This window comes from Patiria miniata, unplaced genomic scaffold (assembly GCF_015706575.1).
Source record: "Patiria miniata isolate m_02_andy unplaced genomic scaffold, ASM1570657v1 HiC_scaffold_21, whole genome shotgun sequence".
Taxonomy (NCBI): Eukaryota; Metazoa; Echinodermata; class Asteroidea; order Valvatida; family Asterinidae; genus Patiria; species Patiria miniata.
In genome coordinates this window covers 1390910-1410355 of record NW_024037060.1, presented here as the reverse complement: position 1 = coordinate 1410355, position 19446 = coordinate 1390910, and the positions used below count along the sequence as shown (strand labels likewise).

Sequence of the window (19446 nt, the reverse complement as noted above, 5' to 3'; positions counted from 1 at the left end):
AAACGCACACACAAATCCATTGTAGGACTAGGCCTTGCCAAATACCGGTTTTAACCCGAAATGTCCAACAAACCCATGACAAATGAACGGAGCGTGCTGTTATTGGTTTGGTTGCATCACGTGGTCACGACGTCACGACATCTGCATAATCAATCAGCACGAGTAGATGTTATTTAAGGTCTACCTCGAGGCTGGTTCCACTCACATCGAACGATAATCAGCTAGTTATCTACCATACAGTGCTGACTTGAAGAAAACCACCCTCTGAACGACATGTCTGCTTTTACCTGGCTCTGTGTGTTTCTGTTGGTTGGGTTGCTGAACACGCCCATCGAAGGCCACAGGCCTCCAAGCTCTAGCGTGGAGGCAGAAGGTTTGTAACAGCCTTAAAGGAGTGTTGTTCTATGTTTTCCCCACTGGACATTACTTTGACGTTTCTGCCTAGTCAAATTCTATGACAAAAAGTTTAACCGATATTGATCGCTGCCCAGTGGGTCTACACAGAAGTGTTGTGTAAAAAAAAAAAAGTTTCATTTATATTTAGGGCAAATGCGGAAATAGGAAAAATTGGGAAATATCACCGGAAAATAATATTAATGAAAGCTGTATATTGGACCAACACACAGGCGCTAGTAGAACATAGTTTCGCACATATTGGTTGATGATACTAAGACCAAAATAACCAAAATGATTACTTTGTTTTGTTTGCTTTCTTGAAGATGGCAAAGAGGAGAACCGTGGCATAGCAGATCACCATGGTAATACAACAATTGCATGTGTTATCTTTCCAAAAGTCTGCGAATCCTGACACAATGGCGGATCGGGAATTTCCAAAAGGGGTTTGGCCGAGTTGTTGAAGTCCAAGATTTGCTAATTGGGGATAGGCATAGGGTGGATGTGATGTTGCAGTCAACGCATAAAAGACCCAACCTGAACGCTAGCAAAGAATTAAGATTTGTGAAACTTAGCGATAACATTGGTAGCTGAAGGAAATTTGTGAATGTTTTCATCATGATGTAAAGAATAAACATCGGTTAATTGGAAGGGGGCTGGTTAATCATCGCAATCAACCCTTGGATCCGCCATTAGACAGGCTTTAATAATTCAGTATAGGCCTATGGTAACGTAAAGGTAACGTGTCTATAATGGCGTGTTAACGGTTAATAGCTTTTAGCTATGGCCCGTTTCCTTGAATATTATCCTCCTCATATAGATCCATTACTTACTATGTGTTTGTCACATTCAGGTGACATTAAAGGTAACGTATATCATTTACAAACTTTAAAACAAAGGGAACTGCCAAAATAATTATGAAATGTGCTACGTGGCTGTTTATATCAAGCATCGTGTGAAATCGTGGCGCCTGTTTTGCCGCTGTCATTTTCAATAAAATAGGAATTACCATCGTTTCCCAAACGATGGTTGGACCCGATATGTCGCTGGAATATTTTTGTTTTGTTTTCAAATACTGCACCAAATTGACCAAAATTAGTTTAGCTTTCAATCGGTTACACATAGTTATTTCCCCGAGTGACAACTGGGATCATACCACAAAGGGTGCTTTTCACGGTTGTCTCAAAAGTAGAACTTTATAATTAGTAATCCGCTTCAGATTTACTGTATTACTGTTCTTTGTTTCGGCAACCAAAAAAAAACAATCCCAAAATTTACTCGTGTAAATTGCCTTTAAATCGTACATAGCTTCATCTTCTGTACCGTCACAGAGGCCATAGCGCAAGCAAGTCACCTCAGGAGAATTTGCCAGCGTCATGGTTTTCTGTTAAACAATGGCTTGCGCTTATCTCTTAAAATAAAACCATACGGAATATTGTGCGAGGCGGTGCCACAATCTTCGACAAGTTTTAGTTAGTTCAGCTGACTAGTCATGTCCATTTGTTAGACCTTATAGCATGCACCAGTATAATGTTTAATGACTGTACATTGAAATCACTACATGTAGTTGCAATTTTGATAAGGAAGGTCTACATCTGCGAACAGCTAGTACTTTCATTTGGTTTGAATCATTGTTCCTTGACAGTGGTTAATGAAATCGTTTACGATGGATACCTACTTCAGCAATGTGTAACGGACAAGGACTTGGATTGCATCTTGAGTTACTACGCCCCTGATGTGATCGTAGTACCGGATGGCCACCCATCATACCAAGGAATTGACCGTAAGACCATCAGTTTCTAGTAATAGATAAAAAGAAATTTTCATAAAAGGACACAGTCTGACATGTTGCAAATTTAGACTTACAGTGACAGATTCGAATGTGATTTATTTAATATAAAATATAATTCTCATCCATCCTTATGGAAATGAAGTTTCCAGTTTTCACATTTTCACATTTTCGTCTGTTCAAGACCATTAAGCCCTAAGTCGGTTGTTCAATGCCCGACAGCTGATTTTGACCAAGAGTCAGACATAATGAAACAAACGAACATAATCGTCGTGAACATTTTATGTACCGGTTCTCAAAACTTTTCTGTGCACGTTTAATCACAGCTAGAAATTAGTCCATAAATTATCCAAGAAGATGAAACTTTCCGAATCATGAAAATTGGTCCGAGCACAATAGTCGTCCATAAAGCTCTCCAAACGTTTCCTTGGTATATGAGTGATGTCGATTCCTGGAAAGCCTGTAAAATATTGGATCTGAAGTAACAATTAAAAGAGGAGTTGAAATCACCTGTTTTGTATCAATGTTTTCCAGAATTGTCGAAAAACCTTGGATGGATTCAGCATGTTACTGTGACCAAACATGATGCTGAGCACATTGAACCATTGGAACCAAGCGGGGATCTCGTGCTTGAAGTGCATGCTCACGACACTGTACTACCGGATGGAAGCCACAAGAAGGGAAAGTAAGTCAAAATGAAGTAATACCAAAACCTAGCTTGATTTAAATTGATAACCAAATTAATTTTTAAAAAGATTAAATCCAGTCGTTAATTATCGGGTGATTATTGACTTGTTTGTGTTTGGAAAGAAAATACGCATGAGATAGCTACATCGAAGGGTAGTATCACTTTGAAATTCGACTCCGCTCCGACATAGTTGTGAAATCACTGGTGCACGTACGGCCGAGTGCTCCCATAAGTTTTTAAAGTGTGTGACTGAGTGCGATGCCCGAGTCAGGATAGGGGAAGGGGGTGGGTTGGGGTCGTGGGGAAGATACATCTGTTGACCAAGCGTACATACATCCCAGAGTTTGGCAGACTGAGGCTGATGTATAATGCTGTATAAAACTGTAGGTGATTAGATTCACGCGGTTGTTCACGTGATCAAGGGAGAAAGATCAGCATATCTAAAAGACACTGATAAAATCTTTTTAATGTTTTTGTCCGTGTCCACAGGACCGCTCTGATTTGGAAGCGAATTCATGGTTTGTACCACATCATCTTTGAGATGTACAACGACGAATACTAAGGATACATTTATTTCCAGAGCGACCCTTCAAATTAAAAATTGATCGCGATTCAGAATGTATGCTTTAATAATTGACAATTATGTTATGCTATCCAAATCCTTCGTTAGTAGTTAGCGAATAATCTTTTTCGTGTTTAGAAACTTATAACCTATGGTGCATGCACACGTATACGGTGGCAACCGTGCTTCCTTTTGCAACCTGTTCTGTTTGGTCAGCTATTTATGTGATCATACGTCATGGCATTACCTTTACATGCGTGATATCCAACTCCACAAAAAAAATCATTGTTGGTTAAATATTATGACGATTCCTTTGGTGTTTGTCGTTTATCTCTTCAAAAGAATCATGACGAACTTTGCAATAAAGATGCAAGTCAAAGTAGACCGGGCGTGGTTATATTGGTATGACGTCACATTTGCAAAAACAAAGTAGAATGGAGATGTTACTTGGGGTAATTTGATCTCAAAAACGTCCTCATGACTGACACCTCTCAACAAATTCCAAGCGACTAAACTTATCATTTCTCAGTTACGCCTATTGGATTAAAATGAAAACTATTAGGAATAGACTTTCTCTTTCTTTCTACCTACTGTATTGAATGTCCGGATGTTTGCACAAGCTGTGAACGGTGATTAATTCAAAGAGGCTCATTAAAATACGTGTAGTTACATGAGATACCTTTGACTCCTCGTATTATTTATTGTTTCTGTTGTTACTTCAATTCACAAAGGATAATCACGCCCTGTCCGGATTTTATCGATAGTGCCCTCTATTGTTGGACTACCCTCTGTCAATATACCTCCCTCTATCGATTACTACCCCAATGAATTTAAAGCAGCAGTATCACAACAGCAATAATTGGAACCTTGACTCGGACCTCATGGCTGATTTTCAGGTCTAATATAGACTTTTTGGTTCTAATTTTACCCAAGGCATAACACTACCTTAAAATGAAACAGATTTGAAGTGCAATTTCCTCTTACCCTGCCATCGAAATGAATTTTATTGCTGTGTTCAAACTAAATTATTTGAGAAAAAAGGTGGGCTTAATATAAGACTTCAATTCTTCTCTATTGATAGGTGCTCTGGTGCCATTTTACCGTGAATTATTATATTCAGTACCACAAACCTATACTTTGCTTACGGTTTTCAATTGAAAAAACTGCGCCATAACATAGCTCCTTGGTGAGTGCACATCTACAGTCCTTAAATTGGTGAACAAAACTTGACGGCGTATAACGTGATATTTTGATGCAGCTAGGGGATGCCATGCTGTAAAAATCTACACTATACACAAAATGAACAGGAAAAAGCCCCCTCCCCTCCATGACATGTGGATTATATATGCTTCCCAGGTAGCACACTGCCGTCAGCCCGCATTGACGTAACTAGGGTTAAACTGGGGGGGGGGGAGCACCGTGTGGTGCACAAACGGAGGGCACTTAAGGCAAGTGGTAAATGTTCACTTCAAGACTTTAAATGTAGGAAGCACCAAGGGGCACGGGCATCTGTTGCTCACCCCCCCCCCCCCGCCCTCCAATATAATATTTCTTATAGTAGCTCTGGAATGCCAAATAAGAATACTGCAGACAAGTCTGGTACCCTGACTGTCACCAACTCCATCGGGCAATCTAGCTCATTGTGCCGTTCACTTGGGCTATAGGAAGGCAGCCTTCGGGAACATCAAGACACAAAACTCGATCCGTAAAACGGTGATTAATTCAAAGCGGCTCATTAAAATACGTGTACATACATGAGAAACCTTTGACTCCTCGTATTTAATATTTGATTTAATTTTTCTGTTGTTACTTCAATTCATAAAGGATAATCACGCCCTTTCCTGATTGTATCGACAGTGCCCTCTATTGTTGGACTACCCTCTGTTAATATACCTCCCTCTATCGATTACTACCCCCATGAATTTAAAGCAGCAGTATCACAACAGTAATAATTGGAACCATGACTCGGACCTCATGCTATGGCTGATTTTCAGGTCTAATATAAATTTTTTGGTTCTAATTTTTACCCAAGGCATAACACTACCTTAAAATGAAACAGATTTGAAGTGCAATTTCCTCTTATCTTGCCATCAAAATGAATTTTATTGCTGTGTTCATACTAAATTATTTGAGAAAAAGGGTGGCTTAATATAAGACTTCAATTCTTCTCTGTTGATAGGTGCTCTGGTGCCATGTTACCGTGAATTATTATATTCAGTACGACAAACCTATACTTTGCTTTTGTTTCTCAATTGAAACTACTGCGCTATAACATAGCTCCTTGGTGAGTGCACATCTACAGTCCTTAAATTGGTGAACAAAACTTGACGGCGTATAACGTGATATTTTGATGCAGCTAGGGGATGCCATGCTGTAAAAATCTACACTCTACACAAAATGAACAGTAAAAGCCCCCTCCCCTCCATGACATGTGGATTATATATGCTTCCCAGGTAGCACACTGCCGTCAGCCCGCATTGACGTAACTAGGGTTAAACTGGGGGGGAGCACCGTGGGGTGCACAAACGGAGGGCACTTAAGGCAAGTGGTAAATGTTCACTTCAAGATTTTAAATGTAGGGGGCACCCAGGGGCACGGGCATCTGTTGCTTACCCCCCCCCCCCACCCCACCCTCCAATATAATATTTCTTATAGTAGCTCTGGAATGCCAAATAAGAATACTGCAGACAAGTCTGGTACCCTGACTGACACCAACTCCATCGGGCAATCTAGCTCATTGTGCCGTTCACTTGGGCTATAGGAAGGCAGCCTTCGGGAACATAAAGACACAAAACTCGATCTGTAAAACGGTGATTAATTCAAACGGCTCATTAAAATACGTGTACTTACATGAGAAACCTTTGACTCCTCGTATTTAATATTTGATTAAATTTTTCTGTTGTTACTTCAATTCATAAAGGATAATCACGCCCTGTCCTGATTGTATCGACAGTGCCCTCTATTGTTGGACTACCCTCTGTTAATATACCTCCCTCTATCGATTACTCCCCCTGTGAATTTAAAGCAGCAGTATCACAACAGCAATAATTGGAACCATGACTCGGACCTCATGGCTGATTTTCAGGTCTAATATAGACTTTTTGGCTCTAATTTTTACCCAAGACATAACACTACCTTAAAATGAAACAGATTTGAAGTGCAATTTCCTCTTATCTTGCCATCAAAATGAATTCTATTGCTGTGTTCATACTAAATTATTTAAGAAAAAGGATGGGCTTATAAGACTTCAATTCTTCTCCACTGATATGTGCTCTGGTGCCATTTTTACCGTGAATTATTATATTCAGTACCACAAACCTATACCTTGATAACGGTTTTCAATTGAAACTACTGCGCTATAACATAGCTTGGCATGGCGTCACACTTCCAAAAACAAAGTTGTAGAATCAAAATGTAACTAAAAATGATTCGGTCTTAGTCACGTGGTCTTAAGCCTCGCATCAAATTCTTTGTATTCCACATGAAAGCGAATAATCATCAATAATAAATGTTCAATTAGGCCTATCGGCTTAAAACTATTAGGAATGGACTTTTTCTTTCCAACTACTGTGCTATTTCCATACGTGTGTATTGAATAAGTTCGGATACTTGCACACGTTGTGAAAATCCCAAAAGTGAGAAATTCAAAAGGGCCGTGGCTTAATAAAACAATTACATGAGATACCATTGACTGATGTATGGTTTTAATTTTTACTTCAATTCATAATGGGTAAACATATTGTCTGTAGCGCCCTCTATCGATGTGTAATACCCTCTATATACCACAATCAATGTAGGCCCTATACTATTCCCCATCAATTAGTAGCAGAAGCATCACAACCGCAATAACTGGAACTATCGATATTTTATGCTTTGGTCACAAATTCAGGGTGCAGGTCATAATGTGTCAAGCATTAGCATGAATAACAAAGTATCACGAGGAGGGTTAAGAATGATGACGTCATCGAAGCGGAAGTAACTGAACACTTTTGAAATGATACATGGCAGGGTACGTGACATAAGGGTGCAGACCAGTAAATCCACTCCCATAGACCTCAGTGATAATTTCGCGAACTTCCAAAACATTTTGAAAAATACTCACAATTCTCCAAGGTTTTTGAGACAGAGATCAAATTAAAAGCTTATTTCATTAAAAGAAGATCTCCCCTAAAAGTAGTCCTGTGGCCCGTCGCCATTTTGAAAAATATTGACTGTGCTCCATTGCAAAATAGAGCAATTGTATAGAGTCAAATTTCATCCGAATTTCACAGAAATACATCAAGCACACAGCCCTGTGCACGGCTTCCACCAATATTTCTTTAAAAACCTTCAAATTCTTGGTCCACAAAATACTTTAAAAGCAACACAAAAACAACAACAATTGAGGGCATACAATAAATAACTCTAAAATGAAAAATACATATATAAGGAATGGACTTTTTGTTTGTTTCTAAAGTTATGTTTTTTTCCCAATCATCTATATTGAATGTCTGGAGGCTTGCACACGTTTTGAAATCCCACAAGTGAGAAATTCAAACCGGTTTATTAAAATACATGTAATTACATGAGATAATTTTCACTTCTGGCATTGTTAAATTTGTTTGCCTTTTCTTTAATTATGATAATGGTAATCACGCCCTCTCCTGATCAGAACCGTTTATAGAGATAGTTAACATATTATGTATAATTCGTACACAATAGTCGCACGCTGCACTGTACACATAATGAACGGCCATTATGGTTCAACAGTCTGAAGTTGTCGCAACTCTCTCTATGGTTGCAGACCAGTAAATAAACTTCTAATGACCCCAATGATAAATGCTCCCAATTCAGAAATTCGGAGAAAATACAAACAACTCTCCAAGGTGTTGGAGACACACATCAAATTAAAGCTTATTTCATCATCTTTCATTTTATTTTCAGTTTTTGGGGGGGTCAACGGATGACTTTTAGGAGAAATTTCCATCCGAAGATGACCACTCCTTAAAATAGTCCTGAAGTCCATCGCGATTTTGAAAAACGATATGGTTACACTGCATTGCAAAATAGAGCGCTTTTAGGGCCCCAATTTCATCCAAATGGAACGGAACCAGACTACAAGCTCACAGTCCTGTGCACAGCTTCCACCCATATTTTTGCAAGTTCATAGCCCACAGTATGCTCAAATACTAAAGATTTCGAGGGCATGCAAATCGTGATTTGGCCGGCGAAGGCAATTTCGGACCGATTTACTGCAATGCACCCATATACGGCTCTGCTTCTGATTTTCTCTAAACGCCCTTCATCGTTGGACTACCCAGTCAACATACCGCCCCCTATTGTTTACTAACCCCTTTGAATTTGTAGCAGCAGTATCACAACCGCAATAACTGGAACCATGACTCGCACCTCATGGCTGATTTCAGGTGATAGATAATACAGTCATGTACAAAATTAAGATACTTTTTGGTGCTAATGATTACCCATGGCATAACACTACCTTAAGAGGTAACCGATTTGATGTGTCATTCCGTCTTACCCTGCCATCAAAAAGTATTGTTGTGTTTATTCTAAATTTATAAAAAATGAGTAGTCTTCAAGTCTTCTCGCTTTCATTTTTCCTGTGAACAATCGTGCGGTGGTGCCATTTTCCCGTTACTTCTGGGGGCACGAGGTGCACACATGTCAGGGGGACACTGAAGGCATATGGTGCATATGTTTGTTCAATTCAACACGAATTTTAATCATAGATCCCTTCGTTTATGCCCTTACCCTTTTGTCTTTAGTCCACGATTGCACACAAGTGTGTATTTGCCTGCAATCGGGTACCCCTATTGTCCCTCTTTTGTTTGTACTTTTTAGGAAGACCTCCGATATGCTTTGTACACGAAACCAAATTGGGACTTCTCGGGAATTGGGGACCCTATTGTCCTCTATTGTTCAACGTCCCCTATTGAATGGAGAAACAAACTCACGCACACAAATTATCTTTCTGCTGCCAAAAACATTTGGCATTTATCTCTTCTTCTTTTTTAGAAAAGATTCACACTTCTAAAAAAAAAATGGGAAAAAAATGTGAGCCCCAACCAAATCCTGGGTACGCCACTTATTCCGATGGGATCCCCCATTGATACCAAATATTGAATCCTGCATACAAGTCTGGCACCTTGACTGTCCCCAACTCCTTCAGGCAATATGGCTCATTATGATGTGCACAGGGGCTGGGAAGGCAGCCTTCAGGAACAATAAGACACAAGACTAACTTATGAAAGGACATGTGAAATACTTTTTTATCTGTACGTTAAGTGGACTTCGCTAAGCCACTGTGTAAGTGAAGTGTTTTTTTTTAAACTAACAGTTGACACGTGGTTGAGGTTAGTTTTGATTCCGACAGCAAATACGAAAACTATAGAAATATACGGACAGAAATGTGCCAACTTTTTAAAACTCACTTCGAAAGAAGATGAGGAGATGTGCATTTATTGAGAAACCCTTTTTGAGACACATGCATGGACTTTGTCTATAATGTAAATTATGGATACAAATTTCACTTGTCGCCGTCTTGCTTGTGCGTGTGGACACACATGGATAATCTTACTTAAGTACCAGATGTGTATTGAATGGAGTAAAAACTAATTGTTGTTTAATTATTTTCTCATTCTGTTAAGTGTTTGTTTTCGAAATGCGACTCTTTCTGGAGGACAAAGATGATGCATTTACCTCACGTCCGACCTTCGCTTGTCGATTTAACATATTTCAACAAAAATATTTAAAACTCTGCTATTACAACAGAAATATTTAAAACTCTGCTCTGCTCAAAACAATACTGTTCAGACGGTTTTTAAAAGCTTATAATAACAAACTTAACTATTGGAAGAAGAGATGGTTTGTACATCGAAGTTTGCCAAATAAATGTACCTGTTCAGTGTATTCCTTTTTTAATGAAAAAATCTTGAACCCCCAAATTGAATTTTTTTTTGATAGCTTGCAGCCAGTAACAGGGGAAAATTGTAACTTGAATGTTTCCCCCGATACATATTTAATCTAGCATTTCAACTAGATTTCAGATCTAGCTATTGTTCAACGTCCCCTGTGGAATGGAGAAACATACCTACGCACACAAAATTATCTATCTGCTGCCAAAAACATTTGGGATTTTTTGTTTAGAAAAGATTCACGCTTCAAAAAAAAATGGAGAAAAAGAATGTGAGCCCCAACCAAATCCTGGTTGCGCCACTTATTCCGATGGGACCCCCAATTGATACCAAATAAATTGAAACCTACATACAAGTCTGGCACCTTGACTGTCCCCAACTCCTTCAGGCAATATGGTTCATTATGCTGTGCACAGGGGCGTGGAAGGCAGCCTGCAGGAACATTAAGACACAAGACTAACTTATGAAAGGACATGTGAAATACTTTTTTATCTGTACGTTTGGTGGACTTCGCTAAGCCACTGTGTAAGTGAGGTGGGTTTTTTTTAAACTAACAGTTGACACGTGGTTGAGTTTAGTTTTGATTCCGACAGCAAATACGAAAACTATAGAAATATACGGACAGAAATGTGCCAACTTTTTAAAACTCACTTCGAAAGAAGATGAGGAGATGTGCATTTATTGAGAAGCCCTTTTTGAGACACATGCCTGGACTTTGTCTATAATGTAAATTATGGATACCAATTTCACTTGTCGCCGTCTTGCTTGTGCGTGTAGACACACATGGATAATCTTACCTAAGTACCAGATGTGTATTGAATGGAGTAAAAACTAATTGTTGTTTAATTATTTTCCCATTCTCTTAAGTGTTTGTTTTCGAAATGCGACTCTTTTTGGAAGACACATATGATGCATTTCCTCACGTCCGACCTTCGCTTGTCGATTTAACATATTTCAACAGAAATATTTAAAACTCTGCTATTACAACAGAATTATTTAAAATTCTGCTAACTTAAAATACTCAAAACAATACTGTTCGGACGGTTTTTAAAAGCTTATAATAACAAACTTAACTATTGGGAGAAGAGATGGGTTGTACATCGAAGTTTGCCAAATAAATTTACCTGCTCAGTGTATTCCTTGTTTAGTGAAAAAATCTTGAACCCCCAAATTGAATTTTATTTCTGATAGCTAGCAGCCAGTACCAGGAGAAAATTGTAACTTGAATTGTTGTTGAATACAAAATATTGTTTGAAAGAAATGTGTTATGTTTCAATGAAAAAGGAAGGAAAACTCGGATAGACAGCTTCAAGATGGAGAGCCTGGTTGCCAAGGCAAATTCTGTAAGTTTTTCGAGGACACATGCTGGTTCCCGCCGCATCTACTATTGTGCACGTCTGACTGGGCGGAACGTGCGTGCTAATTTGTTCAACAGGTCACTTTCAGACAGATAGTGAGGAGGCGTTTCGATGTGCGTGACAGTAATTCAATGCGATAGAAGCAACAACTGAAAATTAGTTTTATTTTCAATGATTACAAGGATAGGGGGAATTTAGTATCTAGAAAAATAATTATTTTATCACATTTCTTCATTCCATGATCACGTTTTATCCTATTCTATCTGTAAATAAAGTTAATCTTATTATAGACCTTTTTATACGCCCTTGGTTAAAATAAGTATTGTTTCTTACTATATAAAAGTTGCGATATTCTTGTTTTTTTTTCATTAAAAAGCTGATGCAAGGTTTACTCATACAAACCCATTTCAAATTATTTCAATAGATTTTGAAAAACAATATTTTGTTGTTTAAAACAAATTCATATTTTCGAATCATCAATTTGGTTAATTTAACGCACACTTTCACCTGTTAGTTTCTAAGCATTAGGCTTTAAAAATTCAAAGACATTTATTCCCATCAATTAATAATCCCCCTCATGTTTCAGTCCATGTGCATCAGTTTCGTCTGTGGGTTTTGTTTTGCTTTTCATTAGGCCCATTTTTAGCCATCCATATGGAATACATTGAATGCTGACTGATTAATATGACAATACAGGTGTCTTTGCCAGCCAATCCGGATGATGTGTCCGTTCGCTGTGAAATTTTGCCATCAAATAGCCAAGATGAAATTGACATTTGAAGGTTTGCACGGTGGAAAGATACTAAGACAAGATAAGTTTGCGGTAGCACCATGTGAATACATCTCTTTTGTGAGTATGTGTGGTTCTAAAAAGAACCGGAGGAACTAGTATGCTCTGCCCGTCGTCAGGAGAATGAGGGATTCTAACGATGATACAAGATGAAATTGTCAAGAAACCCAAATTGACGTCCCCAAACCACCACCTCATAAGGCCTGAGAATATCAAATGCACATCAGAAAAACGTTTGTTCACTTTCATTTATTTCTAAACAACTGTTCATTGCTCAGTGAATTGTTTCTGCAACACCACAAATTAAACGCACACACAAATCCATTGTAGGACTAGGCCTTGCCAAATACCGGTTTTAACCCGAAATGTCCAACAAACCCATGACAAATGAACGGAGCGTGCTGTTATTGGTTTGGTTGCATCACGTGGTCACGACGTCACGACATCTGCATAATCAATCAGCACGAGTAGATGTTATTTAAGGTCTACCTCGAGGCTGGTTCCACTCACATCGTCGGAATTCATCGAACGATAATCAGCTAGTTATCTACCATACAGTGCTGACTTGAAGAAAACCACCCTCTGAACGATACGACATGTCTGCTTTTACCTGGCTGTGTATGTTTCTGTTGGTTGGGTTGCTGAACACGCCCATCGAGGCAGAAGGTTTGTAACAGCCTTAAAGGAGTGTTGTTCTATGTTTTCCCCACTGGACATTACTTTAACGTTTCTGCCTAGTCAAATTCTATGACAAAAAGTTTAACCGATATTGATCGCTGCCCAGTGGGTCTACACAGAAGTGTTGTGTAAAAAAAAAAGTTTCATTTATATTTAGGGCAAATGCGGAAATAGGAAAAATTGGGAAATATCACCAGAAAATAATATTAATGAAAGCTGTATATTGGACTAACACACACACAAATAAGTATTAGGCGCTAGTAGAACATAGTTTCGCACATATTGGTTGATGATACTAAGACCAAAATAACCAAAATAATTACTTTGTTTTGTTTGCTTTCTTGAAGATGGCAAAGAGGAGAACCGTGGCATAGCAGATCACCGTGGTAATACGACAATTGCATGTGTTATCTTTCCAAAAGTCTGCGAATCCTGACACAATGGCGGATCCGGGATTTTTCCAAAAGGGGGTTGGCTGAGTTGTTGACGTCCAAGATTTGCTAATTGGGGATAGGCATAGGGTGCATGTGATGTTGCAGTCAACGCATAAAAGACCCAACCTGAACGCTAGCAAAGAATTAAGATTTGTGAAACCTAGCGATAACATTGGTAGCTGAAGGAAATTTGTGAATGTTTTCATCATGATGTAAAGAATAAACATCGGTTAATTGGAAGGGGGCTGGTTAATCATCCCAATCAACCCTTGGATCCGCCATTAGACAGGCTTTAATAATTCAGTATAGGCCTATGGTAACGTAAAGGTAAAGTGTCTATAATGGCGTGTTAACGGTTAATAGCTTTTAGCTACGGCCCGTTTCATTGAATATTATCCTCCTCATATAGATCCATTACTTTCTATATGTTTGTCACATTCAGGTGACATTAAAGGTAACGTATATCATTTACAAACATTAAAACAAAGGGAACTGCCAAAATAATTATGAAATGTGCTACTTGACTGTTTATATCAAGCATCGTGTGAAATCGTGGCGCCTGTTTTGCTGTCATTTTCAATAAAATAGGAAATTACCATCGTTTCCCAGACGATGGTTGGACCGGATATGTCGCTGGAATATTTTTGTTTTGTTTTCAAATACTGCACCAAATTGACCAAAATTTGTTTAGCTTTCAATCGGTTACACATAGGTATTTCCCCGAGTGACAACTGGGATCATACCACAAAGGGTGCTTTTCACGGTTGTCTCAAAAGTAGAACTTTATAATTAGTAATCCGCTTCAGATTTACTGTATTACCGTTCTTTGTTTCGGCAACCAAAAAAACAATCCCAAAATTTACTCATGTAAATTGCCTTTAAATCGTACATAGCTTCATCTCCTGTACCGTCACAGAGCCATAGCGCAAGCAAGTCACCTCAGGAGAATTTGCCAGCGTCATGGTTTTCTGTTAAACAATGGCTTACGCTTATCTCCTAAAATAAAACCATACGGAATATTTTGCGAGGCGGTGCCACAATCTTCACAGAGTTTAGTTAGTTCAGCTGACTAGTCATGTCCATTTGTTAGACCTTATAGCATGCACCAGTATAATGTTTAATGACTGTACATTGAAATCACTACATGTAGTTGCAATTTTGATAAGGAAAGTCTACATCTGCGAACAGCTAGTACTTTCATTTGGTTTAAATCGTTGTTCCTTGACAGCGGTTGGTGAAATTGTTTACGATGGAAACCTACTTCAGCAATGTGTAACGGACAAGGATATGGATTGCATCTTGAGTTACTACGCCCCTGATGTGATCGTAGTACCGGATGGCTACCCATCATACCAAGGAATTGACCGTAAGACCATCAGTTTCTAGTTATAGATGAAAAGAAATTTTCATAAAAGGAAACAGTCTGACATGTTGCAAATTTAGACTTATAGTGACAGATTCGAATGTGATTTATTTAATATAAAAAAATAATTCTCATCCATCCTTATGGAAATGAAGTTTCCAGTTTTCACATTTTCACATTTTCGTCTGTTCAAGACCATTAAGCCCGGCTACGTCGGTTGTTCAATGCCCGACAGCTGATTTTGACCAAGAGTCAGACATAATGAAACAAACGAACGTAATCGTCATGAACATTTATGTACCGGTTCTCAAAACTTCTCTGTGCACGTTTAATCACAGCTAGAAATTAGTCCATAAATATTATCCAAAAAGATGAAACTTTCCGAATCATGAAAATTGGTCCGAGCACAATAGTCGTCCATAAAGCTCTCAAAACGTTTCCTTGGTATATGAGTGATGTCGGTATATGAAAGCCTGTGGAATATTGGATCTGAAGTAGCAATTAAAAGAGTAGTTGAAATCACCTGTTTTGTATCAATGTTTTCCAGATTTGTCGAAAAACCTTGGATGGATTCAGCATGTTACTGTGACCAAACATGATGCTGAGCACATTGAACCATTGGACGCAAGCGGGGATCTCGTGCTTGAAGTGCATGCTCACGACACTGTACTACCGGATGGAAGCCACAAGAAGGGAAAGTAAGTCAAAATGAAGTAATACCAAAACCTAGCTTGATTTAAATTGATAACCAAATTAATTTTTAAAAAGATTAAATCCAGTCGTTAATTATCGGGTGATTATTGACTTGTTTGTGTTTGGAAAGAAAATACGCATGAGATAGTTACATCGAAGGGTAGTATCACCTTGAAATTCGACTCCGCTCCGACATAGTTGTGAAATCACTGGTGCACGTACGGCCGAGTGCTCCCATAAGTTTTTAAAGTGTGTGACTGAGTGCGATGCCCGAGTCAGGATAGGGGAAGGGGGGTGGGTTGGGGTCGTGGGGAAGATACATCTGTTGACCAAGCGTACATACATCCCAGAGTTTGGCAGACTGAGGCTGATGTATAATGCTGTATAAAACTGTAGGTGATTAGATTCACGCGGTTGTTCACGTGATCAAGGGAGAAAGATCAGCATATCTAAAAGACACTGATAAAATCTTGTTAATGTTTTTGTCCGTGTCCACAGGACCGCTCTGATTTGGAAGCGAATTCATGGTTTGTACCACATCATCTTTGAGATGTACAACGACGAATACTAAGGATACATTTATTTCCAGAGCGACCCTTCAAATTCAAAATTGACCGCGATTCAGAATGTATGCTTTAATAATTGACAATTATGTTATGCTATCCAAATCCTTCGTTAGTAGTTAGCGAATAATCTTTTTCGTGTTTAGAAACTTATAACCTATGGTGCATGCACACGTATACGGTGGCAACCGTGCTTCCTTTTGCAACCTGTTCTGTTTGGTCATCTATTTTGTGATCATACGTCATGGCATTACCTTTACATGCGTGATATCCAACTCCACAAAAAAAATCATTGTTGGTTAAATATTATGACGATTCCTTTGGTGTTTGTCGTTTATCTCTTCAAAAGAATCATGACGAACTTTGCAATAAAGATGCAAGTCAAAGTAGACCGGGCGTGGTTATATTGGTACGACGTCACATTTGCAAAAACAAAGTAGAAGGGAGATGTTACTTGGGGTAATTTGGTCTCAAAAACGTACTCATGACTGACACCTCTCAACAAATTCCAAACGACTAAACTTATCATTTCTCAGTTAGGCCTATTGGATTAAAATGAAAACTATTAGGAATAGACTTTCTCTTTCTTTCTACCTACTGTATTGAATGTCCGGATGTTTGCACACGTTGTGAACGGTGATTAATTCAAAGCGGCTCATTAAAATACATGTAGTTACATAAGATACCTTTGACTCCTCGTATTATTTATTGTTTCTGTTGTTACTTCAATTCATAAAGGATAATCACGCCCTGTCCTGATTGTATCGACAGTGCCCTCTATTGTTGGACTACCCTCTGTCAATATACCTCCCTCTATCCATTACTACCCCTATGAATTTAAAGCAGCAGTATCACAACAGCAATAATTGGAACCATGACTCGGACCTTATGGCTGATTTTCAGGTCTAATATAGATGTTTTGGTTCTAATTTTTACCCAAGGCATAACACTACCTTAAAATGAAACAGATTTGAAGTGAAATTTCCTCTTATCTTGCCATCAAAATGAAGTCTATTGCTGTGTTCATACTAAATTATTTAAGAAAAAGGATGGGCTTAATATAAGACATTCATAAATACCTCAGACAGTTTAGCTATTCCTATTGGTCGAGAGCCCGTCACGTGGCCGGTATTAAACGGATGATAAAGACATGGCTAGCTGGTCTTAAACACTTTTTCAGTGTCACAATAAAATGTGGACTCCTAAAAATCCAGTGCCTCTTACCGTTTCATTGGTTGAACGTTCACAATCCTCACGTAGGCATGCGCAACACTACAAGCGAGTCAGAATTTTATAGTTCTAAATTCAAAACGCAACGCCCCAGGTGCGTTCTGCGTGACATCGCGCAGAACATGTTACGCGCGCGTCAATCTCCATAAAAGGGTTGTTTAGATCTTACTCGCCAGCTGAACACTCCATTATTTTGCTAGAGGGATGTTTCAAAAAGCGTGAAGTGAACTTGTTGAACAAAATCGGGATTTTTTGAACGAATTATTTGAATTTTTTTTTACGGATAAGGTATTTATGAATGGGAATAAATATGTGCTCGGTCGGTATTTATCACTCGTTTAATACCGCTTAGAGTCTGGGTGCTGATAATAACCCTCGCCTCCGGCTCGGGTAATTATCAGCACCCAGACTCTAAGCGGTATTAAACGAGTGATAAAAACCTCCGGAGCACACATTTATTCCCTTATTAATTCTTCTCCACTGATATGTGCTCTGGTGCCGTTTTACCGTGAATTATTATATTCAGTACCACAAACCTATACTTTGCTTTTGTTTCTCAATTGAAACTACTGCGCTATAACATAGCTCCTTGGTGAGTGCACATCTACAGTACTTAAATTCGTGGACAAAACTTGACGGCGTATAACGTGATATTTTGATGCAGCTAGGGGACGCCATGCACAAAATGAACAGGAAAAAGCCCCCTCCCCTCCATGACATGTGGATTATATATATGATTCCCAGGTAGCACACTGCCGTCAGCCCGCATTGACTAACTAGGGTTAAACTGGGGGGAGCACCGTGGGGCGCACAAACGGAGGGCACTTAAGGCAAGTGGTAAATGTTCACTTCAAGACTTTAAATGTAGGGGGGCACCCAGGGGCCGGGCATCTGTTGCTCAACCCCCCCCCCCCCCTCTCCAATATATTTTTTTCTTATAGTAGCTCTGGGATGCCAAATAAGAATACTGCAGACAAGTCTGGTGCCCTGACTGTCACCAACTCCATCGGACAATCTAGCTCATTGTGCCGTTCACTTGGGCTATAGGGAGGCAGCCTTCGGGAACATCAAGACACAAAACTCGATCTGTGAAAGGACTTTTGATATATCATCTGGGCGTGTGATCGACTTGGCTAAGACACTGCGCAAGTTTTTAAAAATTAATAGTTGACACGTGACAGGTTCAGTTTGATTTTGATTCCGTCAACAAATACGAAAACTGCAAAGACGCAAGGACAGAAATGGGCCAACTTTTTCATTCATTCATTAACTTTTAAGAAAGATGCATGGACTTTGTAAACACTGTCCATATAGTGTAATTTATGGATGCAAATTTCACTTGTCCTTGGGGACAAAACGCTGACTTGCTTATTTAAACTAAATATGTTTGTAGATACGGATTAACTTACCTGCCAGATGTGTACTTAATGGAGTAATTGTATACTTAATTATTGTTTAGTCTGTGAAGTGTTTGTTTTCGAAATATTTGGAATTCAACTCTTTCTGGCGGACACAGATGATGTATTTACCGCACGTCTGACCTTCTCTTGACGATTTACAAAAAATCAACTGAAAGTTCAAAACTCTGCTCTGTTAAAAAAATTCAAACAATGCTGTACTTGCACTGATCTTATTATGAGCACGCAAATTTATTTGGCAAAATTCTTCTCGCAAGAGTTTCGTTTTTGATTATGAGCGATTTAATACCATCCCAACGTTCAAATGGTATTGATTATCGCTCACGATTGTCAAAAACGAAACTCTTGCGGAAAGAAGTTTGCCAAATAAATTGTGCATGCTCATAAGATCAGTGTTCCATGTTCGATGCAGAAATCTTCAACGGATGACAAACGACTAATCCTAAATTGAACTCTTTTTTATAACTTGCAACCAGTACCTGGAGAAAATGCAACTTTATTCCCCCATACATAGTTTTAGAGATGTAGTATTTCCAGGGCTTGCTGAACCCTACATGTATACAGAATAGTGTT

At 38.9% G+C, this 19446-nt stretch overlaps 2 protein-coding genes across 2 annotated transcripts; both read left to right on the top strand.

The window, feature by feature from the left end:
- The first annotated feature begins 210 nt into the window (after positions 1 to 210).
- Positions 211 to 4070, top strand: LOC119729466. The gene is made up of 5 exons (XM_038202032.1): positions 211 to 373; positions 720 to 758; positions 2039 to 2176; positions 2717 to 2867; positions 3360 to 4070. The coding sequence occupies exons 1-5, from the start codon at positions 274 to 276 to the stop codon at positions 3430 to 3432; spliced, it is 501 nt and encodes a 166-aa protein (XP_038057960.1). The 5' UTR covers positions 211 to 273; the 3' UTR covers positions 3433 to 4070.
- An 8921-nt stretch (positions 4071 to 12991) lies between these two features.
- On the top strand, positions 12992 to 16908 carry LOC119729467. Its single transcript, XM_038202033.1, has 5 exons — positions 12992 to 13160; positions 13520 to 13558; positions 14835 to 14972; positions 15517 to 15667; positions 16161 to 16908. The coding sequence occupies exons 1-5, from the start codon at positions 13091 to 13093 to the stop codon at positions 16231 to 16233; spliced, it is 471 nt and encodes a 156-aa protein (XP_038057961.1). The 5' UTR covers positions 12992 to 13090; the 3' UTR covers positions 16234 to 16908.
- Positions 16909 to 19446: the final 2538 nt, after the last annotated feature.

What these genes read in the sequence shown, in the direction of transcription:
- LOC119729466 (XM_038202032.1), top strand. Translation starts at nt 274, where the DNA reads ATGTCTGCTTTTACCTGGCTCTGTGTGTTTCTGTTGGTTGGGTTGCTG. An exon ending in TGGCATAGCAGATCACCATG is followed by an intron (nt 759 to 2,038) that starts GTAATACAACAA and finishes GTTCCTTGACAG; the next exon opens with TGGTTAATGAAATCGTTTAC. An exon ending in GGAAGCCACAAGAAGGGAAA is followed by an intron (nt 2,868 to 3,359) that starts GTAAGTCAAAAT and finishes CCGTGTCCACAG; the next exon opens with GACCGCTCTGATTTGGAAGC.
- LOC119729467 (XM_038202033.1), top strand. Translation starts at nt 13,091, where the DNA reads ATGTCTGCTTTTACCTGGCTGTGTATGTTTCTGTTGGTTGGGTTGCTG. An exon ending in CACGCCCATCGAGGCAGAAG is followed by an intron (nt 13,161 to 13,519) that starts GTTTGTAACAGC and finishes GCTTTCTTGAAG; the next exon opens with ATGGCAAAGAGGAGAACCGT. An exon ending in ATCATACCAAGGAATTGACC is followed by an intron (nt 14,973 to 15,516) that starts GTAAGACCATCA and finishes AATGTTTTCCAG; the next exon opens with ATTTGTCGAAAAACCTTGGA.